Source organism: Balaenoptera ricei, chromosome 10 (genome assembly GCF_028023285.1).
Source record: "Balaenoptera ricei isolate mBalRic1 chromosome 10, mBalRic1.hap2, whole genome shotgun sequence".
Classification (NCBI taxonomy): domain Eukaryota; kingdom Metazoa; phylum Chordata; class Mammalia; order Artiodactyla; family Balaenopteridae; genus Balaenoptera; species Balaenoptera ricei.
Genome location: NC_082648.1, coordinates 5889705 through 5917614, shown reverse-complemented (window position 1 = coordinate 5917614; position 27910 = coordinate 5889705). Strand labels below are relative to the sequence as shown.

Genomic DNA, 27910 nt, shown 5'->3' with positions numbered 1-27910 from the left:
GCCCCTTACAGCACCATCCTGCCAGCAGAGGACAAAGGGAATGAGAGGGCATCACTGCAGGCCTGTCTTACAGCCCTGGGCATGGAGGCCCTGAGAGGCATGAGGATCACACCAGCTCCCCATTCTAAGGGTCCCTCCCCAGCTCTGGAAGAGAATGTAATTTCTAGTTGAAATGAGTTTTCTGGTCTCTTAAGGGTTATCTGTCTTGGGGAGCCAGGGCTATAATTTGATTGAAGTGGGGAAAGTAGAGTGTGGGATGACTTCCCCAGGCTTGTAGAAAGGAGGCTTTAAAAAGTTTGAGCATAGGGAGGGCTTCCCCAGTGGCGCAGTGGTTATGAATCTGCCTGCCAGTGCAGGGGACACAGGTTCGAGCCCTTGTCCAGGAAGATCCCACATGCCGCGGAGCAACTAAGCCCGTGCGCCACAACTACTGAGTCTGAGCTCTAGAGCCCGTGAGCCACAACTACTGAGCCTGAGTGCCACAACTACTGAAGCCCACGCGCCTAGAGCCCGTGCTCCGCAACAAGAGAAACCACTGCAATGAGAAGCCCGCGAACCGCAACGAAGAGTAGCCCCCACGCAGCAACGAAGACCCCATGCAGCCAAAAATAAATAAATACATTTATTTAAAAAAAATTTTTTTTTGAGCATAGGGAAAATTCCCTGGTGGTCCAGTGGTTAGGACTTCGTGTTTCCACTGCAGGGGGCCCGGGTTTGGTCACTGGTCGGGGAACTAAGATCCCGCAAGCTGCCCAGTGTGGCTAAAAAAACAAAAAAAAGTTTGAGCATAATAGGAACAGGTTGAAATCCATGGCCCTACATCACAAGAAGGCGCTTATAGTGCATCAGGGTGAGCAGGAGGAAGAGTCTTTAAGGGGGACGAGTTTCCTGTCCCTGCAGGACACATTCTGCTGAGGGTGGCTTCCCACACAACAGAGGGGGGCATGGATGTGAGGGGGGCATGCAAACTGGTACACTGCAATTGTTCATCTAGATGGGAAGAGGTGTTTTTGATTCGGATTTGTAAATAACTTTGTCTTAGTCCATTAAGGCTGCTGTAACAAAGCACTGTGGACAGGGTAGAAGTCCAAGATCAAGGCACCAGCAGATTTGGCATCTGGTTTGGACTCGCTTCCTGGTTCATAGAGGGCTGTCTTCTCACTAGAATCTCACATGGTTGAAGGGAGAAGGGAACTCTGGGGCCTCTTCTTCTTCTTTTTTTTAAAAAATAAATTTATTTATTTTATTTATTTATTTTTGGCTGTGTTGGGTCTTCGTTGCTGTGCACAGCCTTCCTCTGGTTGCGGCGAGCGGGGGCTACTCTTCGTTGCGGTGCATGGGCTTCTCATTGCAGTGGCTTCCCTTTGTTGCAGAACACGGACTCTAGGCACGCGGGCTTCAGTAGTTGCGACACGCGGGCTTCAGTACTTGCAGCATGTGGGCTCAGTAGTTGTGGCTCGTGGGCTCTAGAGCTCAGGCTCAGTAGTTGTGGCGCATGGGCTTAGTTGCTCCGCGGCATGTGGGATCCTCCCGGACTAGGGCTCGAACCCATGTCCCCTGCATTGGGAGGCGGATTCTTAACCACTGCCGTCACCAGAGAAGTCCTGCCTCTTCTTATAAGGGCACTGATTCCATTCATGAGGGCCCCATCCTCATGACCTAATCACCCCCAACAGCCCCGCCTCCAAATAAAACTGCATTGGACTTTAGGATTTAACATATGAATTTGGAGAGGCGCAAACAGTCTATAGCAAACTATCTTTTAAACTAAACTTCCCAAAGAAGACATACAGATGGTCAACAGGCACATGAAAAGATGCTCAACATCACTAAACATCAGGGAAATGCAAATCAAAACCACAATCAGATATCACGTTATACCTGTCACAATGGCTATTATCCAAAAGACAACAAATAACAAGTGTTGATGATGATGTGGAGAAAGGGAACCTTGTGCAGTCTTGGTGGAAATGTAAATTGGTGCACCCAGTATGGAAAAGAGTGTGGTGGTTTCTCAAAAGATTAAAAATAGAACTACCACATGATCCAGCAATTTCACTTCCGGTTACATATCCAAAGAACATGAAAACACTAATTTGAAAAGACACATGCACCCCTATGTTCACTGCAGCACTATTTACAATAGCCAAGACATGGAAACAACCTACATGTCCATCCATAGATAAATGTATAAAGAAGACGTGGTACATACATACAATAGAATATTATTCAGCCATAAAAAATAAAAAAAATCACACCATTTGTGACAACATGGATGGACCTGGAGGGTATTATGCTCAATGAAATCTGGAAAACAAAACAAATGAACAAACCAAACCAAACCAAACCCATAGACACAGAGAACAGATTGGTGGTTGCCTGAGGGAAGGAAGGCTGGGGAGGTGGGTGAAATGGGCAAAGGGGATCCAGAGGTACAAATTTTCAGTTATAAAATAAATAAGTCATCGGGATATGATGTACAGCAAGGTAACTATAGTCAGTGATATTGTTTTGCAAATTTGAAAGCTGCTCTCATCTCAAGAAAAAAAAATTCTGTAACTTTGTATGGTGACAGATGGTAAGTAGACTTACTCTGGCAATCATTTTGCAACATGTATGAATGTCAAATCACTACGTTGTACACTGGAAACTAAAGGAATGTTGTATGTCAATCATACTTCAATTAAAACACACACATGCTGTAGAGCAGAAATTAAACACAGCATTGTAAATCAACTATACTTCAATAAAATTAAAACACACACACACCCCCCAAACTTCTATTCAATTGAAAAGCAATGAATTCGCAACTATGTATGATTTTGCTGATCTTTCATTTAAAGCTTTAATAAATCAACCTTATCATTTGCTACTGATTCAATCAGTGTAAGTTTAAAGATAAATTAAAACTAAAATGCTATAGAAACGTGTTTTGAATTCACTAAAACGGTCTAATTTACTTTATTATATTTTTAACCCCCAGTCAAGGATTTTCTCCTATGACCCACGTGTGGTGTTGTTTCTGCCCTTGGACACTGACATGCAGCTCAGACTGGGAGGAAAAGGGGCCTCCTCTCAGCAGTTTGGAGGCAGGGGCTTGGTAGAAGTCATGGCCCCCATCTGCCTGGGTCTGAGAGAGGTGAATACTGGGACCTTGCGAGTGTAGCGGGTAGGCTGTGGAGGGTGACTTCCCTGACACAGCCAGGGACACCGTTTCTGCTCCCTTGCACAATGCTTGGCAAGAGGACTGAGCAAAAGGACTGACTGACTTTCTCCACGTCAACAGTCCACACACCTCTCTACGCAGGGATCTTCCCTGGGATCAAACAGATCTGGCCCCTCTCCTCCAAGTCAGCGGGCTTAGCCAGGCTGTACATCACAACTCAGAGGTCTGCGTCTCCAGCGACGCCAGGGAGACGCATCTCCCTTTCCAAAGTCCTCAGGGGCAAGGCCAGAGAAGGCCAGCCGAGCCTTCTAGTTTCCATTTGTGGGAAAGACAGGACCCTGCTCTTTCCCAGCAAAGACAAATCACCCAAGCTCCAGACAAATCGCCCAAGCTCCAGGACTAGGAATACAGAACACTCCTTAAATTAATCTCGAGTCCAAGCCACTCCTTGGGCGAGGATTAAGCTGACAGTCAGAGCAAGGATGGGTGGGGAGGCCAGAGCTCCAGTGAGGGCTGCCCTTGATCCTCGGAGAACTTAGGGGCTCTCTAATGCCCTCCTCAAAGTCCCCCCAGCTCCCCTGCGCAGTCCTGGAGAGCAGTGAGGCAACCCACACCTCATGGCAGAAACGTGGGATTCCGGACAGAGCAGGGGTTGCCTGGAAACCAATATGCGGTGTTTGATATGGGGAGGTTCATGGGTCTCTGGAGAAAAAAGCAAAAAAACGGGGACTGTGTGTTTCTGGAGGCAGGTCCCATTGATTTCATGGGATTCCCCCAAAATGTTCGGACCTGCCAGTCGAGGATGACAGCAAGCAGTACTTAAAAGCTATCCAGGGACGTCCCTGGTGGCGCAGTGGCTGGGAATCCTCCTGCCAATGCAGGGGACATGGGTTCGAACTCTGGTCCGGGAGGATCCCACATGCCGTGGGGCAATCAAGCCCGTGTGCCACAACTACTGAGCCTGTGCTCTAGAGCCTGCGAGCCACAACTACTGAGCCCATGTGCCACAACTACTTAAGCCCGTGTGCCTAGAGCCCGTGCTCCGCAACAGGAGAAGCCACTACAATGAGAAGCCCATGCACCTCAATGAAGAGTAGCCCTGGCTCGCTGCAACTAGAGAAAGCCCGCGCAGCAACGAAGACCCAACGCAGCCCAAAATAAGTAAATAAAAAATAAATAAATTTATTTTAAAAAAACCAAACAAAAAACTATCCAGAACTAAGTATTTCTTTGGTGGAGGGGAGGAATTACTGGATGGATGTAATTAAAATAAAATTATCTCATCTGGAGACAGGATGCTGCTTTCCACAGCTGCCTGCCATCACTTGACGGAAAATGCAAATGTCCCTGGACCAGCATTACTTTTTCCACGGAATGAAACAGGCAAGTGATCTGCAGTCAGACTTTAAAAACATAAATTAAAAAAATATATATTGTTTAGATTAGCGCTTTTGGTCTCCTTAATTCCCTCAGTTGCAAATGATTACCTCTGCGTGAACCTGGGTTCGACAGGCTCTTCCCCAGATTTTCAAAGCCCCAAACCATGAAGTCATTGCTCTTCTGTAAGTAAGAGGGAAAGACGGTTTCTGCAAGTCTTTGGTTGAAAAGACCTGAGGCGGCTCCAAATAAAGTTCCCCTGACCCCGCCCCCGGGGGGAGGCAGGAACACGGCACAAAAAACATGCAGCTTCCTGAAACTTTTTCTTCACGCTCCTCTCCCCAGACTCTCCAGAACATGCAGCCACCAAGGAGGCAACAGGACCACAGAAGCCACGGTAACCCGTGACGTCGGGTCCCTCACCCTCACAGCCAGACACACCCAAGAAAGACGGTCAAGGCTTGTGCTCTTTGGCAGAAAAGGTGCGTTTGTTCAGTCCCAGGCGTATTATTAAGTCCCAAACTGTGCAACCAATCCCCAGAACCGTGCCTCCTTGTAAAATGGAATCGAACAGGAAAACAGACAAATCGAACACGGACACACAGCTCTGTGTGTTAAGAGTCAAGATTTGCATCTGACACAAAAGGAAGATGTGAGACCGGTGATGTGTGAGGTCTGAAGCCGCAGAAGACTCGTTTAGCAGAGTAAGTGCTCGGGTGAGGACGGCCCTCGAAAGGGCTTCTTATCAAAGCAGTTCCAAACTCAGGTCTGAACCGGCAGCTGCTTCCTTTGAGCACAAGAGGGTAAGGTCTGGAATGGTGCCAGGTGAGTGTGCGTGTGCGTGCGCGCGTGTGTGCGTGCGCGCGTGTAGAGGAATTCTCCCCATCCCCCAAATCACGAGTCCAATCTGTTGTTGACAACCATCGCGGGGCAAAGCGGGGGGAAAGCCTCAGGAGTCCGGGCAGGGAGAAGTCTTATTTTCCTGAGCAGATGCAGACACCTGGCCTCCCCAAACCTGCCAGCCTCTGCGCAAACACAGCCGGCTCTCGCAGGGCTCGGGCTGTCTGGGTGCCAAAGGTGGAAGCCATTTCACGCAAGAGCCCCAGCTGCTTGCTCAGTCCAGCACTGAAGGCAAACAGCTTCTGGGTGAAGCAGCAGGTTGGGTGGGAGGGGCTTCTGCCAGTGCCACCCCGCTCGCCCATCCCCCGCCCGGACCCCGCATCCCGGATTTCTCCGCACGCAGTTTTAGTTTCAGAAGTGGGGCTGCCCCACAGTCAGACGGGCGGCCACACATGAAATGGAGTCAAGGTCCTGATGTGGGAATCGCAGAGGTGTGTGGAGGAACGAGGCTGGCAGTGATGCAGGACGAGAAGAAGGGGGGACGTGTGTGGACGTGGGGTGTGCACCTGGCTACTTCTCTCTGGTTTCAACTTCCACACTTCCTCAGGCCATTGCTCCCACCCTCCCCACCTCCTCAACCCCCTTTCCACACCCGGATGACAAAAGCTACGGCTGGAAGTTTACTCCTCATCCAGGACTAGGCTCCTGGGCTAAGTGCATCACGCGCATGCGCTCATGTAACCCACAGCAACCCCAGGGGGTAGGCACCAGCTCCACCCGGTGACGCGCAAATCCAACCCAGAGCCACTCTGACCACTGGGCAGCACTGCCACAAAAGGCTGAGGGCGACCAAAACAGAGAACCCCCCCCAGACAGAGAGACCCCACGCACGGGGAGTGGAGGGAACTTGGGGTTAATGGGAAAGAGAGGCACGACTCAGGCCCCAGACGTCAAGAGGCCTCTGAATGAAATGAAGCCACGCTCTGAGTCAAGCCTGGGTACCCACTGCACACTTCCATTTCCTGACTCCTATTTTGGGTTGTGTGGGAATGTCCTTTGCTGTAGGCCCTGGGGGTGGGGCTGGTTTCGTAGACTGAGCTACTGAAGGGACCTTTTTGGACCATTTGCTCCAACCCACTGGTTTTACAGATGAGGAAACTGAGGTCTGGAATTCAAAAGTGACCTGCTCAAAGTGAACTGGGGGCAGAGCTGGACTAACACCCAGGTGCCTGAACTCTGGTCCAGGCCTCTGTGCCTGTTTCCGTGAAGCCTGCCTTGGGCCTGCGAGACACCATTTCTCAGGAGAGAGAAATTCCCTGCTATTCCCATCAGTGAGGGAGGAGACGGGTGAGAGGCAGGGAACAAAGGGGTGAGGGGTGGGGTAGAATGTGAAGGCCTTGCTCCTGGCCTGGACCAGCCCCGGTTCCCCACCGTACAGCTGAGGCTGCCCCTTTGGCATCGTACAATGTTTCCCCATGGAAATTTTTTGGAGGGTGGGTAGGCAAAGAGGTCTGAAGGAAACCCAGAAACAACTGAAAGAGAGCTGGGAAGTTAGGGTCCTGGGGGCACTGGAAGAAGAGCCTGACTGCTGGCTTAGCTGCGGGCACCAGAGGCCCTACTTGGGGAGGGCAGGCAGTGCAGGCTCTGCTGTCACTGAGGGTCCCACAGGGATGAGAGTGGGGGCCAGGGAAGAGGTACCCTGCTCCACTCCCCCGCCCCAATCATCCCACTGCTGCTGAGGTGGGCTTCTCCTCTCTGGATCCCTGCTGGACCACCCCTCAGCATCCTCTGTCCATGAGGTCCTGGTGGCCCCTAGCCTCCCAACTCCTGCTCTTCAAGGCCCACATCAGGTCCCAAACACCAAGTTTATACATTCCTGGTCTCAAGGGAGAAAGGGAAGTGATGACGTCATAACAATCCAAGCAAGCAGTTCCCTCAGGTCATAGCTTCTCTTAAAAGTTATTTTTTGAGAGCTTGTTGCCACCCTCCTTTCATTCCCACTCAGCTGGGTACAGCAGTAGGTGGTGACGGAAAGCGTGCTGAACTTGGAGCCAACCAGACCTGCCTTCAAACTTACCTCTGATGCTATCCTGCCACATGACCCTGGCTGAGTCGTGGAACCTCTCTGGGGACTAGTTTCCTGGTCATCAGTAAAATGGGGATAATGCTACCTGCTCTGGCTGTACAATGAGATTTGGAAAAGGACTTTGCAGTAACACACTGCACAAGGGGATCATGGTGTTCCTTTATTCCAGCACCTCCTAGGAGGGAGATGAGGGCTTCATCTCTACAGGGACCTGAGTACAGGATGACTGAAAAATAAATGATTCAGAGACATGAAGCTACTGCTGACCCCCATACACCACCCGTTACCAGGTCCCCTTGTTGGTTTTGTGATGGAGACGGAAGAGGACAGGACTTAAGGGACCTAGGGGTTGGGGTATTGGCTGGGTTCCCGTGACGCTGGGCAGGTCAGCCCCTCTCTGGTTCCCGCTTCCTCGCTGTGAAGAAGAGGCTGGACTGAATGACCTCAAAAGTCATTTCTAATTCTATACCCAGCCGTTCCCAGAATGAGTCATTTCTGTTTCAGATGACACAGCCCATCAGCAGCACCTAGCCCAGGCAGGGGCAGGTCTGGATACAGTGAGGTGGCAGGCTGGAGTCAGTGAGAGGCTGAGCAGATACCTGAGTGGCCTGAGAGCCTCCCGCCAGGCTTCTGCAGGTGCCATGGGGCGGGGGGTATGGAGGCACCCTGGGAGTCCGTGGGTCCCCACGCCCCAAACCCTCACACAGCCTAGGCAGATAGCTGAGGAGTAACCAAGAGACTGGCAGGGGAGAGACTGCGCTAGGGAGGAGGGAGAGGAAAACTCCTTAAAGGACAAGGGCGGGGTGGGGCGGGGCTAGTCAGCCTTCGACGTTCTTTCCTAGAGCCGGAGTTGGGGAGAGGGGAGAGCCAAGGCTGGCAGCTAGCTGGCTGGCAGGGACACCCGGGAGGAGGGGGTGCCCACCACAGGAGGGTCTCTCTAGAGCAGACCATGGGCTGGGCAGGGCACACCTATGCACTGTCCTCACTAGAGCAGGTGTTGGGTGTGATGAGTCTTGCAAGGGCAGGTCAATCTCATACCCCGTCAGCTCCAGAGAAAGGATTAAATCTCAGGAGATTTTCCGTGGGGTTCATGGGGAAGCAGCTCCAAGGAAATAAGCACATTTTTGTTACAAGCCTCTGGTGGGTCGCCCCTGCTTCTACAGCCATCTCTATCGAGAGTGGCACAGGGCCTGCCTTTCCAAATGCTTTTCTGACTGCAAAGGGGCAAATACTGTCCACCTGTGAGCAGGGGATGTGGCCCGGGAACCCGGACACCAAGGTCCCCTATTCCTTGCTCCTTTCTTTGGGTGGTCCCTAATCCCACAAGGAGAGGTGCCGAGGGGCCGCTCCCCTTCCCTGCTGCCGGCCTTCGCCTTCCCATTTGCAGACAGGCTGAGAGTGGCCGGCAGCGGGAGTCCTGGAGCTCCCTGGCCTGCGTCCTCCCCAGGTGACAGTCCACTCCCTGTGGCCCCGCCCGGCTGCTGGGTGGGCTGGCGGGGAAGGGGGTGAGGCCGGCACCTGATCTCTCCCGGAAATGGAGAAACACAGGACCCATCCTACTGAGGGCGCCGATAGGCATCTGCCCCACCCCTCCCCAACTCTCCCGGAGTTCTCGCCAGCTCAGATACTTATCGCTCTTCGGGGAAAAAAAATCAAGACAAGCTAGTCTTTCAGGTAGTTTCGAGGGAGCTCGGACTTTCTCACGCCGGCTTAGAATCAGTCTGAGAGCATGGGGGCCTGAAGGTTCCTCCTCGGGGGTGGAGGAGGGATCCCGACGCTCATTCAGGGACTGGGCCCGGGACGCTGACCCCCGCGACCGGCGCGCCCCTTGCTCTCCGGCGTAAAGGTGCCAACAGACCTTCACTGAGCTCCTCCGGCGCCACCTTAGTCCCTTGGAGGGTCCGCATCCTCCCCTCCCCGCGGCCTCGGCCACTCGGGGGGACCCCACCCGGGTCACGAGCTGCACTGCCCGCCACAGTCCCCCTCGGGCAGGGCCTTGAGTCCCCAGCAGAGGGGGTGCTCCGTTTCTCCCTCCTGCACTCGGAGGGGATCGGGGTGGGAGCAAACACACACCCCCCACCCCCAGCTCACTAGGGCCCCGAGCCCCCTGCCCGCCCCGCTTCGGACCAGCCGCGGACCAACGCGCCCTCCCAGCCAGTCTCGGCCCCCGCCGAGGAGCCAGCTGGCGGCCGCAGTGCCCTCTCCTCCGGCCAGGAGTCTTCCCCTGCGCAGGCGATGCCGGTGACCGGCAACCGCAACCGTGGACCGGGTGCCCGGGGCGGACAGGTGGCCCCGGATAGGAGCGCGCGGCAGTTGCGCTCACTCACCCAGAAGATGAAGTTAAATCCGAACAGCAGATATTTGATGCACTTGGTGCCTCCTTTGACCGGCATGGTGCGCGCTAGACTGGCCTGGGCCGGACTGGTGTGGGACGGGGGCGCTTGAGGCCGGGACGGGCGGGACCAGGCTTCGGACCGAGGTGCTGGCGGCTGCGGGTTGGCCTCAGGGCTGCACTTTTAAAAAGTGCCACTCCTCGGGCGCGCGCTGCCGCGGTGCGCATGTGCCGGGCCCCGCCCCCGCCCCGCCAGCCCCCGCCCCGCCCCGCCCCGCCCCGCCCCGCCCCGATCCGGTCCGGTGGCCGCGGCCCCTCCCGCTTCTGGCTCAGCCCTTCCCACCGAGTCGGTCGGCCTTGACTTCCCGCCATGCTCCCCGTTTCCTCCCAACAGTCCTGGGGTCTTTCCAGTCCGTCATCTTCGGCTGCTTTCGTCCCAGAGTAAGTGGAGGCCTCGCCCTTCCGGTTGTCGCCTGGTTTCCGCCCTTCCCGAGCCCTCTACTTTGGGAGACCTTCCCCGGTGGTCGGGGCCGAGGTCCCTTAACCCAAGGCCGGCTGCCCGCAGAATGAGGGCTCTTCTTGCTTTGGCCTCGATTTAAAGGGAAGCTGCCTGGCCTTATGTCTCCCTGGGGCGGCTCCTTGCAAACCTTCACTCGTGAAGCACACTGTTACTCGGCACATCATGCGGAGCAGGAGGAATTAGAGGCTCGCCGTCCAGGTGGGAAGGTCGGTCGGAGGCTTATGGGAGTAATTCTCAGTTACCATCACTGAATAGTAATATGTCTGAGGGCCGGGCAGTCCGGGAGTGCTTCCTGAACTTGAGGTTCAGATGACCCAGAGGAGAAGACAAAGGCTGTAGCTTGGCTTCTGTTCTTGCCTCTACCCCCCATCACCCGCCCTCTTGCCCTTTGACTCTGCCCACTGCTACCTCTTTGATGCTCCAGTGCCAGAGTTCTTAGTTTCTCCTCCGCTCAAAAATGTCCCGCAAATGATAAATGTTGGCGAGGATGTGGAGAACAGGGAACCCTCCTACACTGTTGGGGGGAATGTAAATTGGTGCAGCCACTATGGAAAGCAGTATGGAGGTTCCTTAAAAAAATTAAAAAGAGAACTACCCAGCAATTCTACTCCTGGGTATTTATCCAAAGAAAATGAAAGCACTACTTGAAAATATATTTGCACCCCTGTGTTCATTGCAACATTATTTACAGTAGCCAAGATATGGAAACAGCATAAGTGTCCATCAATGGATGAAGGGATAAAGAAGATGTATATATACACAATGGAATATTACTCAGCCGTAAAAAAGAATGAAATCTTGCCACTTGCAGCAACATGGATGGACCTAGAGGGTATTATGTGGAGTGAAATAAATCAGAGAGAGAAAACCAGATACTGTATGATTTCACTTACATGTGGAATCTAAAAAACAAATATAACTAAACAGAAACAGTCATAGACACAGAGAACAAACAGGTGGTTGCCACAGGGAAGGCGGGTAGGGGTAGGAGAGAATTAGGTGAGGGAGATTAAGAGGTACAAACTTTCACTTACAGAATAAATGAGTCATGGGAATCAAATGTACAGAGTGGGGAATATAGTCCATAATTAGGTAATATGTTCATATGGTGACAGATGGTAACTAGACTTGTAGTGATCATTTTGAAATGTATAGAAATATCGAATCACTGTGTTATGTATCATGAACTAACACAGTGTTGTAGTCAATTATACTTCAAAAAGAAGCAAACAAACTCAGAAAAAGAGATCAGATTTGTGGTTACCAGAGGTGGGGAGGGGAGGGGAAGGGGAACTGGATGAAGGTAGTCAAAAGGGACAAACTTCCCGTTATAAGGTAAATAAATACTAGGGATGTAATGTACAATATAATACGTATAATTAACACTGCTGCAAGTTATAAAGGAAAATTGTTAAGAGAATAAATCCTGAGCTGTCATCACAAGGAGAACATATAAATATTTTTCTATTTAATGTATGCGTATGAGATGTGGATATTCACTAAACCCACTGTGGTAATCATTTCATGATGTATGTGAGTCAAATCACTATGTCGTACACCTTAAATTTACACAGTGCTGTAGGTCAATTATATCTCAGTACACCTAGAAGAAAAAAATACTTTCTGCAGCTCCCCACATTCAGGAAGTTAAAATTCCTCATCTTGCATCTGTAGGGGACACTCCGCCCTCCCCAGCACCCCAGGCCTGCACGTGGCATGTGGTGTGTGCCCTCTGGCTGGCCTGCCTCCCCATCTTCACTTGTAGAAATTCTGTGGCCCCTTAAACGTTCCTTTCCTGTTTCTCACCAGAGGATGAGGAGATTCGCCCTACTTTTGAAATCCCAAAACCGTTTCGTATTTTTTTCAAAATGAAGTTTCCTTTGGTGGTGTTTTTTTTAATTACAAAAACAAAACCTACTCAATTACCGAAACATCAGAAAATACCAATAAGCAAAAAAAAAAAAAAAAAAAAAGTAACTCAAAATAACACTCACCAGAAACAGCCAGCGTTACCACTTTGAAGTACATATTTTGCTCTGTTTATGATCGTTGTTAGATCTGTCTCATTGATTCATTCATTCGAAACACCTTTCAGTATCCTGTTACGAGGGTATATCCTTAGGGCAGGAGGGGGATGACCTTATTACAGGAGGTCAAGGAGAGAGGCTTAAAGGCCAGGGGGGCTTAAAGGAGGGGCCTTTGACCCAAATTGGGAAGCATGCTGCAGAACCCCAGGAAAAGTGGTTGCAGTCATGGGAGAATCAGGCAAAGCTGGGGCTGGGGCTGTCTGGGGTCTGGGCTGGAGCTCACAGTTGGGGGAGGCATGTGGGGAGGTGAAGGTGGGGATGTAACTAGAGGTGCCTCATGGTCTTGGACTCTGCACTCGGGGGTGAGGGGTCACTGAAGTGTTTATAAGCAGGGAACCTGCGCTTTAGGTAGCTGGGTGGCTGGTGGTGGGGTGCTTTTGGGGGCTGAGGGGAGGAGCAGGCAGGAGGCTCCTTGAGGACAAGGACCATTGTCTCTATCTCCAGGCCTTGGCTCTGGGGGGTTAGACTGAAAGGTGAGGTGTATCAGGGTACCTGCAATTGGGGAGGGGGGCAGCAGGAGACGAAGGTGAGCTGGGGACTCGTGGAGGTACGGTAGGAGGCTGTCGAGTAGTTCAGGTGAGAGACCAAGGGGTGGGGCAACGGGGTGGAGGCTGGAGAGAGGGGGGCAAACCAGGAGAGGGGGTAGCGAGGGCAAGATCAGAGTCAGGCCAGCTGGAGCCGAGGAGGATTTCATTCATTTCTTCTTCCAGAGTTTCTGGAGGGCCTGCTCTGTGTCCTATACATACCCGATGCTAAGACCACATGCCCTCTATCTCACCTGGAAGAATCTCAGTGCAGGCCAGACCAGTATAAGCCCCTGGGGTCTTTGCTTGTGGTGTAACCGAGCAGGACCCTGTGGGGCCTTCCTGGGACAGGCCTCCCCCATATCCTCTGCTTTAGCTCGTCTCTTAAGTACCTACGAATGGTATTTGATGAACATTTCCTGAGTTGTTTTACATATGCTAAACCCCCCACCAAAGGGAAGACTACTTGATGACCTGAATACGTAGCCCCAGGCCTCCTGGAGCCTAAGGACTGATCATGTGAACCACTGTGACACCGCCCTCAGCCAGTCAGAGAACTGTGCACAAGCCGATCACGTACCCTGCGACCCTTGTCCCTTGCCTGGCTTTTAAAAAAGCTTTGCTGAAACCCTTCGAAATCCTTCCGGGAGCTTGGGGGTTTTTTAGGGCATGAGCCACCCGTCTCCTTGTATGGCCCTGCCCTGATAAACCTTTCTCTGCTCCAAACTCCGACGTTTTGGTATGTTTGGCCTCACTGTGCGTCAGACAAATGAACTCGTGCTAACAGAGGGGAGATGTGGCCTAGGAAGTAGCAGGGGCTGGGGTGTGTACCCAGGTCTGCCTGAGCCGGGAGAGGCTTCCAGCGAGGGGGGACACCGCCGCTGAATTTGGAAGGCGGGCCAGCAGACGAGGCTGGGGAGGGAACTCCAGGCAGAGGGAAGCATGTGGAAAGGCGCAGGCACAGAACCACAGGCAGCTGCTGGGGAAACCACCATAGTGGGTGAGACAGGGAAGGAAGGAGCAGCGGCGGAAACAAAGTTCCCTACATGTCGCCAAAAGCGGCCATGGGCAGAGGAGTTTTCGTACCCTTTCCCGGGTCACTGCCCCTGACCCACCGTGCCCAAGGATGGTTGGGGTCCAGCAGGGTGTGGGGTGCTGAGGCCGGAAACCAGACAAGGTCTCACGGTGCTCTTCTCAGCCAGAGTCCGCCTGCCTTGGGAGAACAGGTCTAAGGAGAGAAAAGATTTTATCTTTTTTATATTCTCCTCTCCTCTCCCCGCCCCACCTCCTCATTCACAAGCCCAGATGGGAGGAGTTGAGCAAACATTTAAGCTTATGATAGAAACTCCTTCTAAGGGTAATTGTGAGCACTGACTGAGGTCATCCACCTGCCACTGGAGTGCCCAGGGAATGTTGGCCACTGTTACTATTACTGTTACTGTTTACCCTCAAGAAACCATTGGAGGGGCAGGGCTATGGTGAAACATCAAATGACGTACAATCAATGAGTCCTGAGAATGTGAGTGAGGAGATCTGAATTCTGTTCTTGATCCCACCCTTTGGTTTATTTTGGACAAGCCACCTCCTCTGTCTGGGCCTGTACAATGACATTTTGAATTAGGAGATGTCAGGTCCCCTCCATTCTGTGGTGCCCTGAGCCTCCGCCCCAAAGTGTGTTTGTTAGAGGCGTTTAGTCCTACAGGCAACCAAGAAAGGGAGCAACGGAAAAAATATGGTTTGCTTTAACTGGAAGGGGAAAATCTGGGTAAGCCCCTGAGTCAGAGATCACATGAAGGCAGTGAGGCCTTCCAGCCTCTGTGGTGATGGAGTGGGAAAACTTTTCCTCCCTTCCCTCAGGACATCCTGTTTCTGGAAAAACCCCTGCTCTGGCTGAGGGTTCACTTTGGCTCTTGTGCCCCACCTGGTGGTAAGATTTGAACACAGGGCTGGGGAGCTGAGGACTGGCCATGCCCGTCTGCCTGGGACCGTTCCTGCTTCCCGCTATGCGGGGCGGCTGGAGAACCCACTCTCATGGGCCACTAAGGCCTCCCAGCTGCCACACTGGTGGCCATTCCTCCTTGCCGTGACCCTGCTGACCAGCCCTTCTTTCTAGACACCTCTCCCTCGCTGTCCCTGGGGTTGCACCATCTTGGTTCACTCCCTTCCCTTCTAGAAACGTCTTTGCTGCTCCTCTTACTAAGCTCAAATGTCACCACTCCGTGAAGCCTTGAACACTCGGTCTTTTCCTCCATGGATTACCTTGTTTGGATCTTTGCTGCGTGACTCATTGGCCTTCATCGTAATCTCTCCTGTGTACACGTTTTGGAGGCGAGCTCCTCTAAATACGCGTGCATTTGGTTTGTTTCTGTGTTCTCCAAGCCTCCAGTCCCTTGCTGGCCCATAGGAGCCCTCTGCAAACTCGTGAAAAAACTGCAAGGGAGTGGGTCTCCCGCAGGCATGGCTCCTCTGTCCCCTGCTCCCCTCTTTCCCTGGACGTGCATCCCCCCTTGTTCCTCCCACCATTTTTCTTTTGAGCTTAAATTCATCATGATATCTGAGGGCCTGTAGAGCATTTCCCTAACCCTAATGTCCCCGCAGATATGCCCACATCCTAACCCCCCAAATCCGTGAAGATACTACCTTCCACGGCAAAAGGGATTTTGCACGTGTGATCATGTTACGCTCTTGAGATGGGGAGGCTATCGTGGCATGTACTCATGGGCCCAGTGTAATCCCACGAGTCCTTAGAAGAAGAGGCAGGAGCGTCAGAGCCAGAGAGGGAGACGTGGAGGTAGAGGCCGAGATGGGAGGGACGCAGGGCCGCAAGCCAAGGAATGCAGGCAGCTCCAGAGGCTGGAAACGGCAAGGAAGCAGATTCTCCCCTAGAGCTGCCAGAGGGAGCAAATGTCATCGTGCCGACTCATTTTGGGCTTCTGACCTGCAGAATTGTAAAGTCATGTGTGCTTTTTTTTTTTTTTTTAATTTTTATTATTTACTTATTATTTATTTTTGGCTGTGTTGGGTCTTCGTTTCTGTGCGAGGGCTTTCTCTAGTTGTGGCAAGTGGGGGCCACTCCTCATCGCGATGCGCGGGCCTCTCACTATCGTGGCCTCTCTTGTTGCGGAGCACAGGCTCCAGACGCGCAGGCTCAGTAGTTGTGGCTCACGGGCCTAGTCACTCCGCGTTATGTGGGATCTTCCCAGACCAGGGCTCGAACCTGTGTCCCCTGCATTGGCAGGCAGATTCTCAACCACTGCGCCACCAGGGAAGCCCAATGTGTGCTTATTTTAAGCCACTAAATTTGTGGTAATTTGTCACAGAATCAATAGGATACTAATAGATATCTCAATATAAACATCAAGATCAGACTTCCTAATCTCCAAGGGCCTCCCTACACGAGAAGCCGACTTCCCTTCTCCTTGCGCACACCCCGCAGTCAGCCCCGAACCCTCCTCTCCCCTGTGATTCCTCTGCTCCTGCGGTCCCACCCCTGCTCACTGAATGTGGTTCCTGCCTCCTTGTACTGTTCCCGTCACTGGTAGGAGGTGCCACCGAGGCCGTCCAATTTAAAAACGAAGAAGCAAGCCTAAGGCAGGAGAGAGGGATTTATTTTGTTTCTTATTTTTTTCTCTGTTCAAATGACAGGGTTTTATTGAATTGTTGGTGTCTTTTTAAAATTTTTTATCTTTTTCAAGGAAGTTACTTTTATTTATTTATTTATTTCTTAATTGAAATATAGTTGATTTACAATGTTGTGTTAGTTTCCCATATAGGTTATTACAAAATATTGAGTAGAGTTCCCTGTGCTCTACAGTAGATCCTTGTTGGTTATCTGTTTTATATATAGTAGTATGTATATGTTTTTTTTGTTTGTTTTTTAAAATTATTTTATTTTATTTAACTTATTTTTGGCTGCATTGGGTCTTGGTTGCTGCATGTGGGCTTTTTTTAAAAATTATTTTATCTTATTTAATTTATTTTCGGCTACATTGGGTCTTGGTTGCTGCACGTGGGCTTTTGGCGAGCAGGGGCTACTCTTCGTTGCGGTGCGCGGGCTTCTCATTGTGGTGGCTTCTCTTGTTGCGGAGCACGGGCACTAGGGCACGCAGGCTTCAGTAGTTGTGGCGCATGGGCTCAGTAGTTGTGGCTCGCGGGCTCCAGAGCGCAGGCTCAGCAGTTGTGACGCACGGGCCCAGCTGCTCCGCGGCATGTGGGATCTTCCCAGACCAGGGCTCGAACCCGTGTCCCCTGCATTGGCAGGTGGATTCTCAACCACTGCGCCACCAGGGAAGCCCAGTAGTGTGTATATGTTAATCCCAACCTCCTAATTTATCCCTCCCCACCCAAGAGAGAGGGATTTAGAGGAAAGAGCAGACCTCAGGGCTTCTGAGCCCAGCTCTGTGCTGATCGCTCAGCTTCCTTTCCTCCCGCTCCACCCAAGATGGGGCCACGTCCTCGAAGCCCTTCCTCAGTCCAAACACCTGTCCCATCCTCCTACCCGCGTTCCTGTCATTCGTTCATCCAGTCTGCACACGTCACTGGACCGACTGCCTTGCCATGTCACTGGGCGTGGGCTGCCTTGGGCCACCCTACTCCCACCATAACCTCTTTTCAGCGCGTTGATCACACGCATCGTCCATGTGGAGACCACCCACGCAGAGTGTGGAGTTTATGAAGGTCTCACGGAGAACTGGACGAGGGGTGACAGCTTGCACGCCAGAGAACACCGTTCTCAAAACGCTTTTCGGATCTTTCTTCAAACTTCCATCCTGTGCAGCCACGCCTGCCTGGTCTCCTGCACCCCTGCCCAGCCCCTGCCAGCCTCCGGCCCTCGCCCTCCGCTTCACGCGGAGCCCTCACTCGGCATTTCCAGTCTGATCCTCCGCTTCCCACTACCCCAGCGCAGCAAAACAAATCATATTTCTCAGGATCTGTCCACCGTAGAAGATTGGGTGGGGGGGCGAGGAAGAGTTGTAAGTAACTCATATTTAATATCATCTTTATGCCGTAACTCCTAAAGCTTTGCTTCGCTCATTTTTCCTGCTCGAAAACCTCTCGGGCTCCACTTACTGCTGAATTGTTTGCCATCACACTTATCACCTTCTAACAGAGGAAAGAATTTTCTTAGTATGTGTGTTGTTTATAATCTGCCTCCTTCCGCGGGAATGTAAACTCCTCTAGAGCAGAGACTGTGACCGTCTTGTTCTCAGAAGTATCCCAAGGGCCTTGAGCAGTACCCGACACACAGCAGGTGCACAGTAAATACTTTCTGAATGTATGAAAGGCTCATGTCCTAATTCTAAGCTCATCATAAAGGCCCTCTGCTCTCTCGTCATAACCTATAGTATTTACAATTCTGTTCCCTCTCTTGGGACACTGCATGCACACCCACACCTATGGCTGGGTTCCCAGCTCCTCTTCCCTCTGCCCCAGTCCCTGGCCCATCCTTTTCTCTTCTCCCCCATAAGCAGCCCCCATCTTTGAGGCCAGCTCAGCCCCTGCCTTTCCCGAATCCTCGATCATCCCAGTCTGCACTGGCCCTCCCTCTCAGCGCTCCTGTTGCAATTTCTTTCTGAATCACCCACTAGACTCTGATCAGACGTTGTCCTGGATGGTAATTTCATGTGTGTGTGTTTTTTTTTTGGCTGAGCCGCGAGGCATGCGGATCTTAGTTCCCTGACCAGGGATCGAACCCGTGCCCCCTGCAGTGGCAGCATGGAGTCCTAACCACTGGACTGCCAGGGAATTCCCAGTAATTTCATGTTTCATGCATCTTTTTAAAGAAATGTCCCCCAATAGATGATCAGCTCCTGTAGTACCCACAGTAGGTACTCTGCAGACACTAGATGAAAAAATAAGCCCAAGGAACGGACACTTGGATGGGCACAACTGCTATGCGTAAACCCGTTTAATCCTCAAACGGCCCTCTGAGGTTGAGAGTCTTACTATGTCCATTTCACACATGGGGAAATGGAGGCCGCATGAATTCCCTTGCTAGGAAGCAGCGGAGCCGGGATTTGAGCCCAGGTGATCTGGCTCCAGGACCCGGGTGCTGAACTACCTCTGCACGGCGTAAGTGGCTGTGTTAACATTGGTGCTCTCTCTGTCTTTCTTGTCCTTTGGTTGTGGAGGTGGGTGAAGGGACTGCAGGTGACCCCCGAGGGGTTGTGCCATCTTGAAGGTGCCCCCAGCAAGCTGAGCGTCTGAGTCTTAGGGGCCGGAGACAGGTGGAGAGTTTGCGTCTTGGTCCTGCCTTTGCTGGAGGCTGTCCTTCTGAGCCTCCCTTTTCACAGCTGCGGAGCCGGGAGGATGACTGCTTGTCCTCCGCCACGGGGAATGGGGATGGCTGCTGACCTCTGTTCTGGGTGATGGTTCTAGATTCCTAAGGGGGATTAGAGGCTGGACACAGGGCCCCTCCTAGATGAGCTCTGTGTGTGTGTGTGTGTGTGTAGCAGACCTGGGATCTTTGTGTGTGTGTGTTCAGGCACATATGGGCAGGTGAAATATAGTTAAGGTGAACATGAAGGTAAGAAACTGTGGCTGGTGTCCCCCTGGGGCCTGTGGGAAGGGTTCAGAAGGAGGGGACATCGCTGTGGAGTGCTGCCTGCAGAGAGATGGAGTCTGGACCCCGTGGTGGGGCACAGGAAGCCCCGGTAAGCCGGCCTCTGCCGATTCCCATCACGCGTTCCCCCCTTCTGGCATCTTATATGCTTTAGCCATTTTACACTGCTCTTCTTTTTGTCTTTTTTCCTTCTCTCTCTTTCTTACTAACTCTTCTATTTTGGAATAATTTTAGGTTTACAGAAAAGTTGCAAAGATAGTACAGCTTCCCCCCAATGTCAACATCTGAAAAAAAACGTGGTTTATTTGTCAAAACTAAGTACAGTACTATTAACTAAACTGCAGATGTTATTCAGATTTCACCTGTTTTTCCACTAATGTCTTCTTCCTGTCCCAGAGTCCAATCCGAGATCCCACATTGATTTAGCACTTTGAATTCGTTTTAATTCTCTGAACGCCCTGGGCTCATTCCCGCCTCTCTTCCTTTGACTCTGTCATTCTCTTCGCCTACAGTAAATTTCCTATTCCCAGCAAACTCCTATTCATCCTGCAGCAACCCCTCTTTCAGTCACGGATAATATGGGGAGTGGTGGTAGGAGTGGGGCTTTGGGATCTGGCTGTTTGCAATATTAGGTGGGGAGAATTTCCACTGCTCCTTCCGTACTCAGGATCTCTTTGACTCTCATTTGTTTTTTTTGGGTTTTTTTTGATAAATTTATTTATTTATTTTTGGCTGTGTTGGGCCTTCGTTGCTGCGTGCAGGCTTTCTCTAGTTGCCGCAAGTGGGGCTACTCTTCGTTGCAGTGCATGGGCTTCTCATTGCGGTGGCTTCTCTTGTCGCGGAGCGCAGGCTCTAGGCACGCGGGCTTCCATAGTTGTGGTGCGTGGGCTCAGTAGTTGTGGCTCGTGGGCTCTAGAGCACAGGCTCAGTAGTTGTGACACATGGGCTTAGTTGCTCTGCGGCATGTGGGATCTTCCCGGACCAGGGCTCGAAACTGTGTCCCCTGCATTGGCAGGCGGATTCTTAGCCACTGCGCCACCAGGGAAGTCCCACTCTCATTTGGTTTTTATGTAACCTTCTTTATGCAAATCCAGGCACATGCTGGTGCATACTATTGTTCACTCCCCGCTCTCCCAGCCATGGTTACTCAAGGTGCTGCATCTGCAGGTGACCTTCACAGGGCCCTGCAGACGGCTGAAGGCAGAGCTGGCACAGAGCTCAGGTCTCTCACCTCTGGGAGTTTCAGCGGCTCCTCTGTCCTTTGTGATTATCCGCCTCTGTGTTCTTCCGCTGTCCGGTCTGGGGGTGCTTTGGTGTAACACTAGGCTCGGTTTGGTGGGTAGTGGGTTTCCTGTGGTTTCTCGGCAGGCTGCACATTTAGATAAGGTTGCATCATCCTTTTATTTATTTATTTATAAAGTCCCCTTTGGGGACTTTCCTTAGGATGCTGCAGCCTAGGCTGTCGCTGGTGTCCCTGCAACCCTTCCACCTACCTCTGCCAAGCAGACCAGGAAACCCCCCAGAATGTTGGACCCCTGGGATCCCTGACTCCACCCACCTCCGGGGGCTTCGGCAGGGCCCCCCTCCCCCCTCCCCCCCCATCCTCTCTGCTCCTGAGTCCCCTGCTTGGGATGCTCTTCTTCACCCCCATCCTTTAACTCTCCACGCAGCATTAGATTTGTATTGTCTCCCGAATTTAACTTCTGTGTAGATCATTCATTTACATGATTGAGAAATTAAGATATAAAAGTGTAGAGAGGGAAGAGTGTATCTCCTGGAAATTGTTATAGATTGAGAGAAATTTAGGACTCACCTCAACCCAGTACAGCATGAGGGCCTTGTCTGGGTCCTGATTCAAACGAATCAATTATTAAAAAAAAAAAAAAGTTTGTAGGCAATTAGGGAAATTTAAATATAAACTAAGTATTAGATGATAGTAAGAAACTATTTTTAAAGTTTATTAGGTGTGATGATGGAGTTGTGGTATACTTCTGAAAACTCCCTGTCTCTTAGAGCTACATACTGAAGTTTTTAAAGCTAGAGTGATACGATGTGTGGGATTTGCTATACATTTTCAGTCCTTTCCCAAAAGGTGGGGAGATAAATGAAACTAGAAGGCAAAACGGTGGTAACTGTTGATGCTGGGTGACGGGTAGAAGGATTCACTAGACTATTCTAGACTCTAGTTTTGTGTGTGTTTGAACACTTCTTTTTTTAATAGGTTTTTTTTTTTATTAATCTTTTATTTATTTATTTTTATATTTATTTTTGGCTGTGTTGGGTCTTTGTTTCTGTGCCAGGGCCTTCTCCAGTTGCGGCGAGCGGGGGCCACTCTTCATCGCGGTGCGCGGGCCTCTTCACTATTGCAGCCTCTCCTGTTGTGGAGCACAGGCTCCAGACGTGCAGGCTCAGTAACTGTGGCACACGGGCCTAGTTGCTCTGCAGCATGTGGGATCTTCCCAGACCAGGGCTTGAACCCGTGTCCCCTGCATCGGCAGGCAGACTCCCAACCACTGCGCCACCAGGGAAGCCCTGAACACTTCTGTAATAACACAAAATATCACCATCCAGCCTTGTCCCCCATCAGCCTGGTTCTCCTCCAATAACCAATGCTGGTTTTATGTATCCTTTATGCAAATACTAATACATATAATTACTCACTCCTCCCTCCCTCCCTTTTTAAGTACCTTGCTACTGGTGCATTTGCTTTTTCCCCACTTTATTATAAGTGCTAGGCAGAATAATGGCCCCTAAAATGTCCACACCCTAATCCCTGGAGCCTGTGAATGTGTTACTTTACATGGTAAAAGGAACTTTGAGATGGGGGGGTGATCCTGAATTATCCAGGTGGACCCAGTCTAGTCATGTGGATCTTTAAAATCAGAGTCTTCGCTGGCTGTGGTCAGGGGAAGAAGTGAGTAAAGGTCAGAGAGACATGGCAAAGCTGGCTTTGAAGCCGAAGGAAGGGGCCACATACTGAGGGTTGAGTATGGCCTCCTGAAGCTGGAAAAGGCAAAGAAGTGAATTCTCCCCTGGAGCCTCCAGAAGGGAAGGCAGTCCTGCTGACACCTTGATTTTAGCTAGCACTTCTGACCTACACAAATGTTATATAAACATGTGTGTTTAGGTTTGTGATGATTTGTTAAGTAGCAATAGGAAACAATTACACTCTATCTTGGAGCTATTTCTGTGTCAAGGCAGAGATGGCAGAAGCACCAGCTCCTCACTTGTACTCGGCATCTGGAGTCTGACAGATCCGGGCTTGAGTCCCAGCTCTGCCACGTTCGCTGTGCAATTTTGGGCGAGTTACATCCCTTCTCTGGGCCTGTCTCCTTGTCTGTAAAAAGGCGATAAAAGCACCTGTCTCACGGGGGTGCCCTGAGGATTAAATCCTACAATGCATCCAAAACATTCAGCACAGTGTCTGGCACATAGTAAATGCTCAAAAAAAAAAAAAAAAAAGACAGCTGTGAATAACACTATTAACACTATAATTATTAGTACAAGGCGCTTTCCCTGGGTTCTCCAGGTCCCATTGTCCTGTCTTTTGACTCCTTATAAACCTGGGAGGCGGCACATAAATTAGCCCTTGTTTCTGCAGCAAACACCCTCTCTTGCCTGGGTCCGGTGTGCTTGTTTCCCTTTGTGTGGGAGCCCTATTTCCCTAGAAGGTGCTCAGCAGCCGGAGGGCCGGGCTCTGTTCCGACGGCTTGGTGCTGGATATTAGGGTCACAAACTGCTTGAATGATTGATCCATTAGCAGGCAGCTTCCAGAGACGGTTCTCTTCTTCCCAAACTCAAGATTCCCTCCTTCCCACACCAAGGGCAGGTCAAGGGCAATGTCAGACCCAGGCAGGGCAGGCTGCCATGCTGCTTCCACATGGCACAGACCCTGAGAGTGATGGGAACCTCCTGGATCCCTCTCACGGTCCCCAGCAGCCAGGTTTTGCATGAGCTTGCCACTTCCTGAGGCCAGCCACTTACTGTCGGGTAGTTCTGGTTATTACAAAGGTTTCCTCCCCACCTGTGACCCCTGTCCCTGTTCTGCCCTCTGGGGCCACCTGGAAAGGGTCTGCTTCCCTTTCTGCCTTTTAGATGAGTGACAGGTGGCAGAAGGAGTGCAGGCTTGGGGGGCAGAGCCGTTGGGTCCAGTCTCAGCTCTGCCACTGACATGCTGGGTGGCCTTGGGATTACGTGAGTCTGTGAGTCTTTTTTGAACCCTGTTTTCTTCCTTCCTTCCTTCCTTCCTTTCCTTCCTTCCTTTCTTCCTTCCTTTCTATTTTTCTTCCTTCCTTCCTTCCCTTCTTCCTTTTTTCCTTCCTTTCTTTCTTTCTTTCTTCCTTCCTTCCTTTCTTTCTTTCTTCCTTTCTTTCTTTCTTTTTTTTTCTTCCTTCCTTCCTTCCTTTCTTCCTCCCTCCCTCCCTCCCTGCAGTGGCAGCACGGAGTCTTAACCACTGGACCACCAGGGAAATCCAGAATCCTGTTTTCATAATCCATAAAAAAGGAACGAAATACCCACCTTTCAGGATCATTGTGGGACCCTATGGAAAACACCCCCATCTAGTGAACACCCAGTAAGTGCTGTGTCCCTTCCCTCCACTCCAGACCACTCCTGGACTCCTTAACTGCTCCCTGGGGAGGAGGTTTGGAGGCGGCCCCACCCCTCTCTGCTACTCTGGCAGGGATGGGCCAGCCTCCAGGGCCGGCCAGCGGTAACTGCCTGGAGTCTTTCTTCTGCTGCCGGACAGCCGTTGCCTCAGTCCTTCCCTGCCCGACTTCTGCCTTCTCTGGGCTTCGGCTTCCCAGCTGGGAAGAGGAGAGAGGTCTCCTCTTTGCGGGAAGCGTCATCCTCTCTCACTGCTGAGACGGAGGCCTGGCCAATCCCCCCACCCCCTTCTCTGGCCTCACTGTGCCTGGGGGCGCTGAAACTCCCCTCTCCTCTGCCACAGTCCCACAGATGCTAACGCCTCCGCTGGGCATAGAAACACCGCCTTATTTTTAGTTCTGGCCCTGGTCCATCACACTGTACCCCTCCCTGCGTGAACTTGTCCACATCTGCAAGTTGTTTTCCCAAATCCTTAGAACCACAGGAATGCCCTCGGTCACTCCATTTACATGGGCCCTGCTCCTATTTCTCTCTCTAGTGGCCCCGTTTGCTTGTACACAATCTGTTTCTGCCACAAAACGTCTCCAGTGTGCCTCCCAACTCCTTCCGCATCTCCTGTACCCGCCCCCTGCCCCTCCCTCCAGAAGAGAGGAGCAGTCCCAGGAAAACCCCAAAGCTGGAAGGGACAAAGGAAGGCAGCAGTGTGTTGATGCACGCCCCGCCTCACACACGCGTGCATGGACTGTGTTCTGCTTTCCACGGCCCGGGGTTGGCCGTGGCTGGATCAGCTCAGTTCTCTGAGGCAAAGTGGTTAACCGAGAGATTACGACACTTTCCCCCTCAATTTAAATTTATGATGAACAAACAAGCAAGCACCCGCTTTGGGGACAAAGAGTCGAAAGCCGACCCTGACGCAGAACAGCAGGCTTCTAAACGGAGACAGGCGGTGTCTCCCTGGGGCTGGCAGAGAACACTCTTCTGTCTTGAGGCGGCGTTCCAAGAACCTTTAGCAGGAATCCCACTGTCAACATAGCCCCTGCTGGCGATTGTTCCACTTCTGATTCTAGACGGGAAGCTCCTTGAGGACATGGGACATTTTGTTCTCAACTTTTAAAATCTCCAGTTCCTCAGGGTTAAACCCCAATTCCTCAGGGCTTGTGATATGATGCCCACACCTTAACGGTGCATCTGGTCCCCACTCACCCTCCCCAACACACACACCCTGGACTCTAGGATGTTTCTTTTTAAAAAAAAAACCAATTTATTTATTTATTTTTGGCTGCATTGGGTCTTCGTTGCTGTGCGCGGGCTTTCTCTGGTTGCGGTGAGCGGGGGCTACTCTTCGTTGCAGTGCACGGGCTTCTCATTGCGGTGGCTTCTCTTGTTGCGGAGCACAGGCTCTAGGCATGCGGGCTTCAGTAGTTGTGGCGCGCGGGCTTCAGTAGTTGCAGCACGCGGGCTTCATTAGTTGTGGCTTGCGGGCTCTAGAGCTCAGGCTCAGTAGCTGTGGCGCACGGGCTCAGTTGCTCCGCGGCATGTGGGATCTTCCTGGACCAGGGCTCGAACCCATGTGGCCTGCATTGGCAGATGGGTTCTTTTTTTTTTTTTTTAGAGTTCTTTCATATATATTTTAAACATAGATGTGCAATACATTAAAATATATAGAGATGTGTGAATATATATTTTTATATATATATGTAAATATGTATCTCTCTCTCTCACAGAGGGCATACATATGCACACTCACATGTCCGTGCGCATACCCCAGCAGGACCCATCTATATGTAAACCAGATGCAGTCCATATCAGGCCAACTTGGACACAAATGAGAACCCTGACTCAGCAGATTGCAGACTGCAACTGCATTGGAGGAACCCTTCAGTTTCTTCTACCAGGTGTAAGGCCATTTAGAAATACACTGAGAAGAGCTCCTTTGGGTGTGTGGCAGAGCCCAGGGCCCCTCTGGCAGTGCACAGTTTGCCTGAGTAAGGACTGCAGGATTGAGATATGAAGGAGCTATCAAGGAGGAGGGACTTGTGTTGTTTTGGGTCCTGAAACTAATAAGCAAACATCCATAGAATGACTTTAGCTCCAGGAACAATGCACTAGTGTCAGAATCCTTACTTATCTCAGCTTTAAGCAAATTTCAGGAGGGAGCGAGGAGAAGTGTGTGTTGCTACTCATCACCATCCAGCTTGACCCAGAGAACCGGGCACAGCTTTTAGTGGTGGATAAGTTCAAAGGTCAATCAGGCAGACTTGTAAGATAAAAAGAAGTTACTTAAAATGGAAGGACTTGAAAGCAACATAAGAGGTGACAGGTATTGGTTGGGGTTTATAAATGTTCCAAGAAGCCAAACCTTGTATATGGCACCATTTGCAGCAATATCATTAACATTATTAATAATCATCATAACATATTTATATATACAAAAATAGAGCAAAGCAATTCTAGAAGAGGAGGTGAAAGTGAAGGTGAGGGTCTCTGTGCAGCCCAAATGTCAGCACACTTCAGGAAGCTTCAGAACCAACAAAGACTGAGTGGCATGTATTCCTACAGTATATAGCCAACAAGGGGACATGCAGGTTCCCTTCTTCTTCCCCCTGTGTATGACTATACATTTCCCCACCTTTCCCCCCTGTAATACATATCCATGCACACTTTTGTTTTTTAAATTTATTTATTATTTATTTATTATTTATTTTTTTGGCTGTGTTGGGTCTTTGTTTCTGTGCGAGGGCTTTCTCTAGTTGCGGCAAGCGGGGGCCACTCTTCATCGCGGTGCGCGGGCCTCTCACTATCGCGGCCTCTCTTGTTGCGGAGCACAGGCTCCAGACGCGCAGGCTCGGTAGTTGTGGCTCACGGGCCTAGTTGCTCCGTGGCATGTGGGATCTTCCCAGACCAGGGCTCGAACCCGTGTCCCCTGCATTGGCAGGCAGATTCTCAACCACTGCGCCACCAGGGAAGCCCCATGCACACTTTAAAAGAGCGACAGGCGGATTCTTAACCACCGTGCCACCAGGGAAGTCCCTAGGATGTTTCTTGAAACTGATAGGCACACTGCACCTCTGACCTGGGCCCCTGCTGTTCCTTCAGCCGGACCCCTCTCCCCCAGGATCCTTCCTTCTTTGGGCCTTGCCCCATAGGACCCTTATCGGAGGTGGCTTCTTGGCTGGACGTATGGCACAGCCCTGCCCACTGCATGCGTCCCTGTCCTCTCCCCTGCTTTGCTCCCTCTGTTGACTTGATCACCAGCTGACATGGTATATGTTGATTTTTCTGGTCTTTGTCTCCATCCACTTGAATGTGAACTTCACGGGGGGCCGTGTCTAGTCCTTACGTTTGCTGCTGTATCTCCAGGGCCTAGATGGTGTCCACGGTGGGTGCTGATACTTATTTGTTGAAAGGGAAGCGAGGGCTCAGTATGTGTGGATGGATGAGTGACTTGTAGCGGAAGCCTCTCAGGGCAGCTGGGCCCCTGGATAAGGGACCATCCAGGGAGGGAGAGCTGCCCGGCCCATGTGGCATCCCCCTACCCAAGAGTGCTGAGTGGCCACCTGCTAGCAGAGGCAGGACACGCAGAGAGGGGAGGGCTGGTGTGTGTGGGCTCGCCAGGAGGCTGTGCTGGGCGTGGCCAGAGATGAGGGGTCCCTGGTCGGCCGCCAGCCCTTGCAGCCCTTCCCTTCCTGTCCGGTGAGTCAGCCAGGCCCGGAAACGTGCTAGGGAAGTGGCCCTGTCAGGAGTACAGCGGGGCTAAGGGTCAACAAAACAAGGACCCGCTCAACCGCCCTCCCACTCTGCCCATCAGAA

General features: G+C 51.4%; 1 protein-coding gene and 1 long non-coding RNA gene across 2 annotated transcripts in view; one reads left to right on the top strand and one right to left on the bottom strand.

Moving 5' to 3' along the window:
* The window catches only part of CD9 (CD9 molecule), a 35983-nt gene extending 25966 nt beyond the window's left edge, over positions 1-10017 (bottom strand). The window contains exon 1 of the mRNA XM_059935151.1: positions 9797-10017. Within this exon, the coding sequence (XP_059791134.1) occupies positions 9797-9862 (66 nt within the window). The 5' untranslated portion in view covers positions 9863-10017. The remainder of the gene's footprint in view (positions 1-9796) is intronic.
* A 90-nt stretch (positions 10018-10107) lies between these two features.
* The window catches only part of LOC132372924 (uncharacterized), a 37839-nt gene continuing 20036 nt past the window's right edge, over positions 10108-27910 (top strand). Inside the window, exon 1 of the long non-coding RNA XR_009505286.1 lies at positions 10108-10242. This is a non-coding gene — a long non-coding RNA (uncharacterized LOC132372924). The remainder of the gene's footprint in view (positions 10243-27910) is intronic.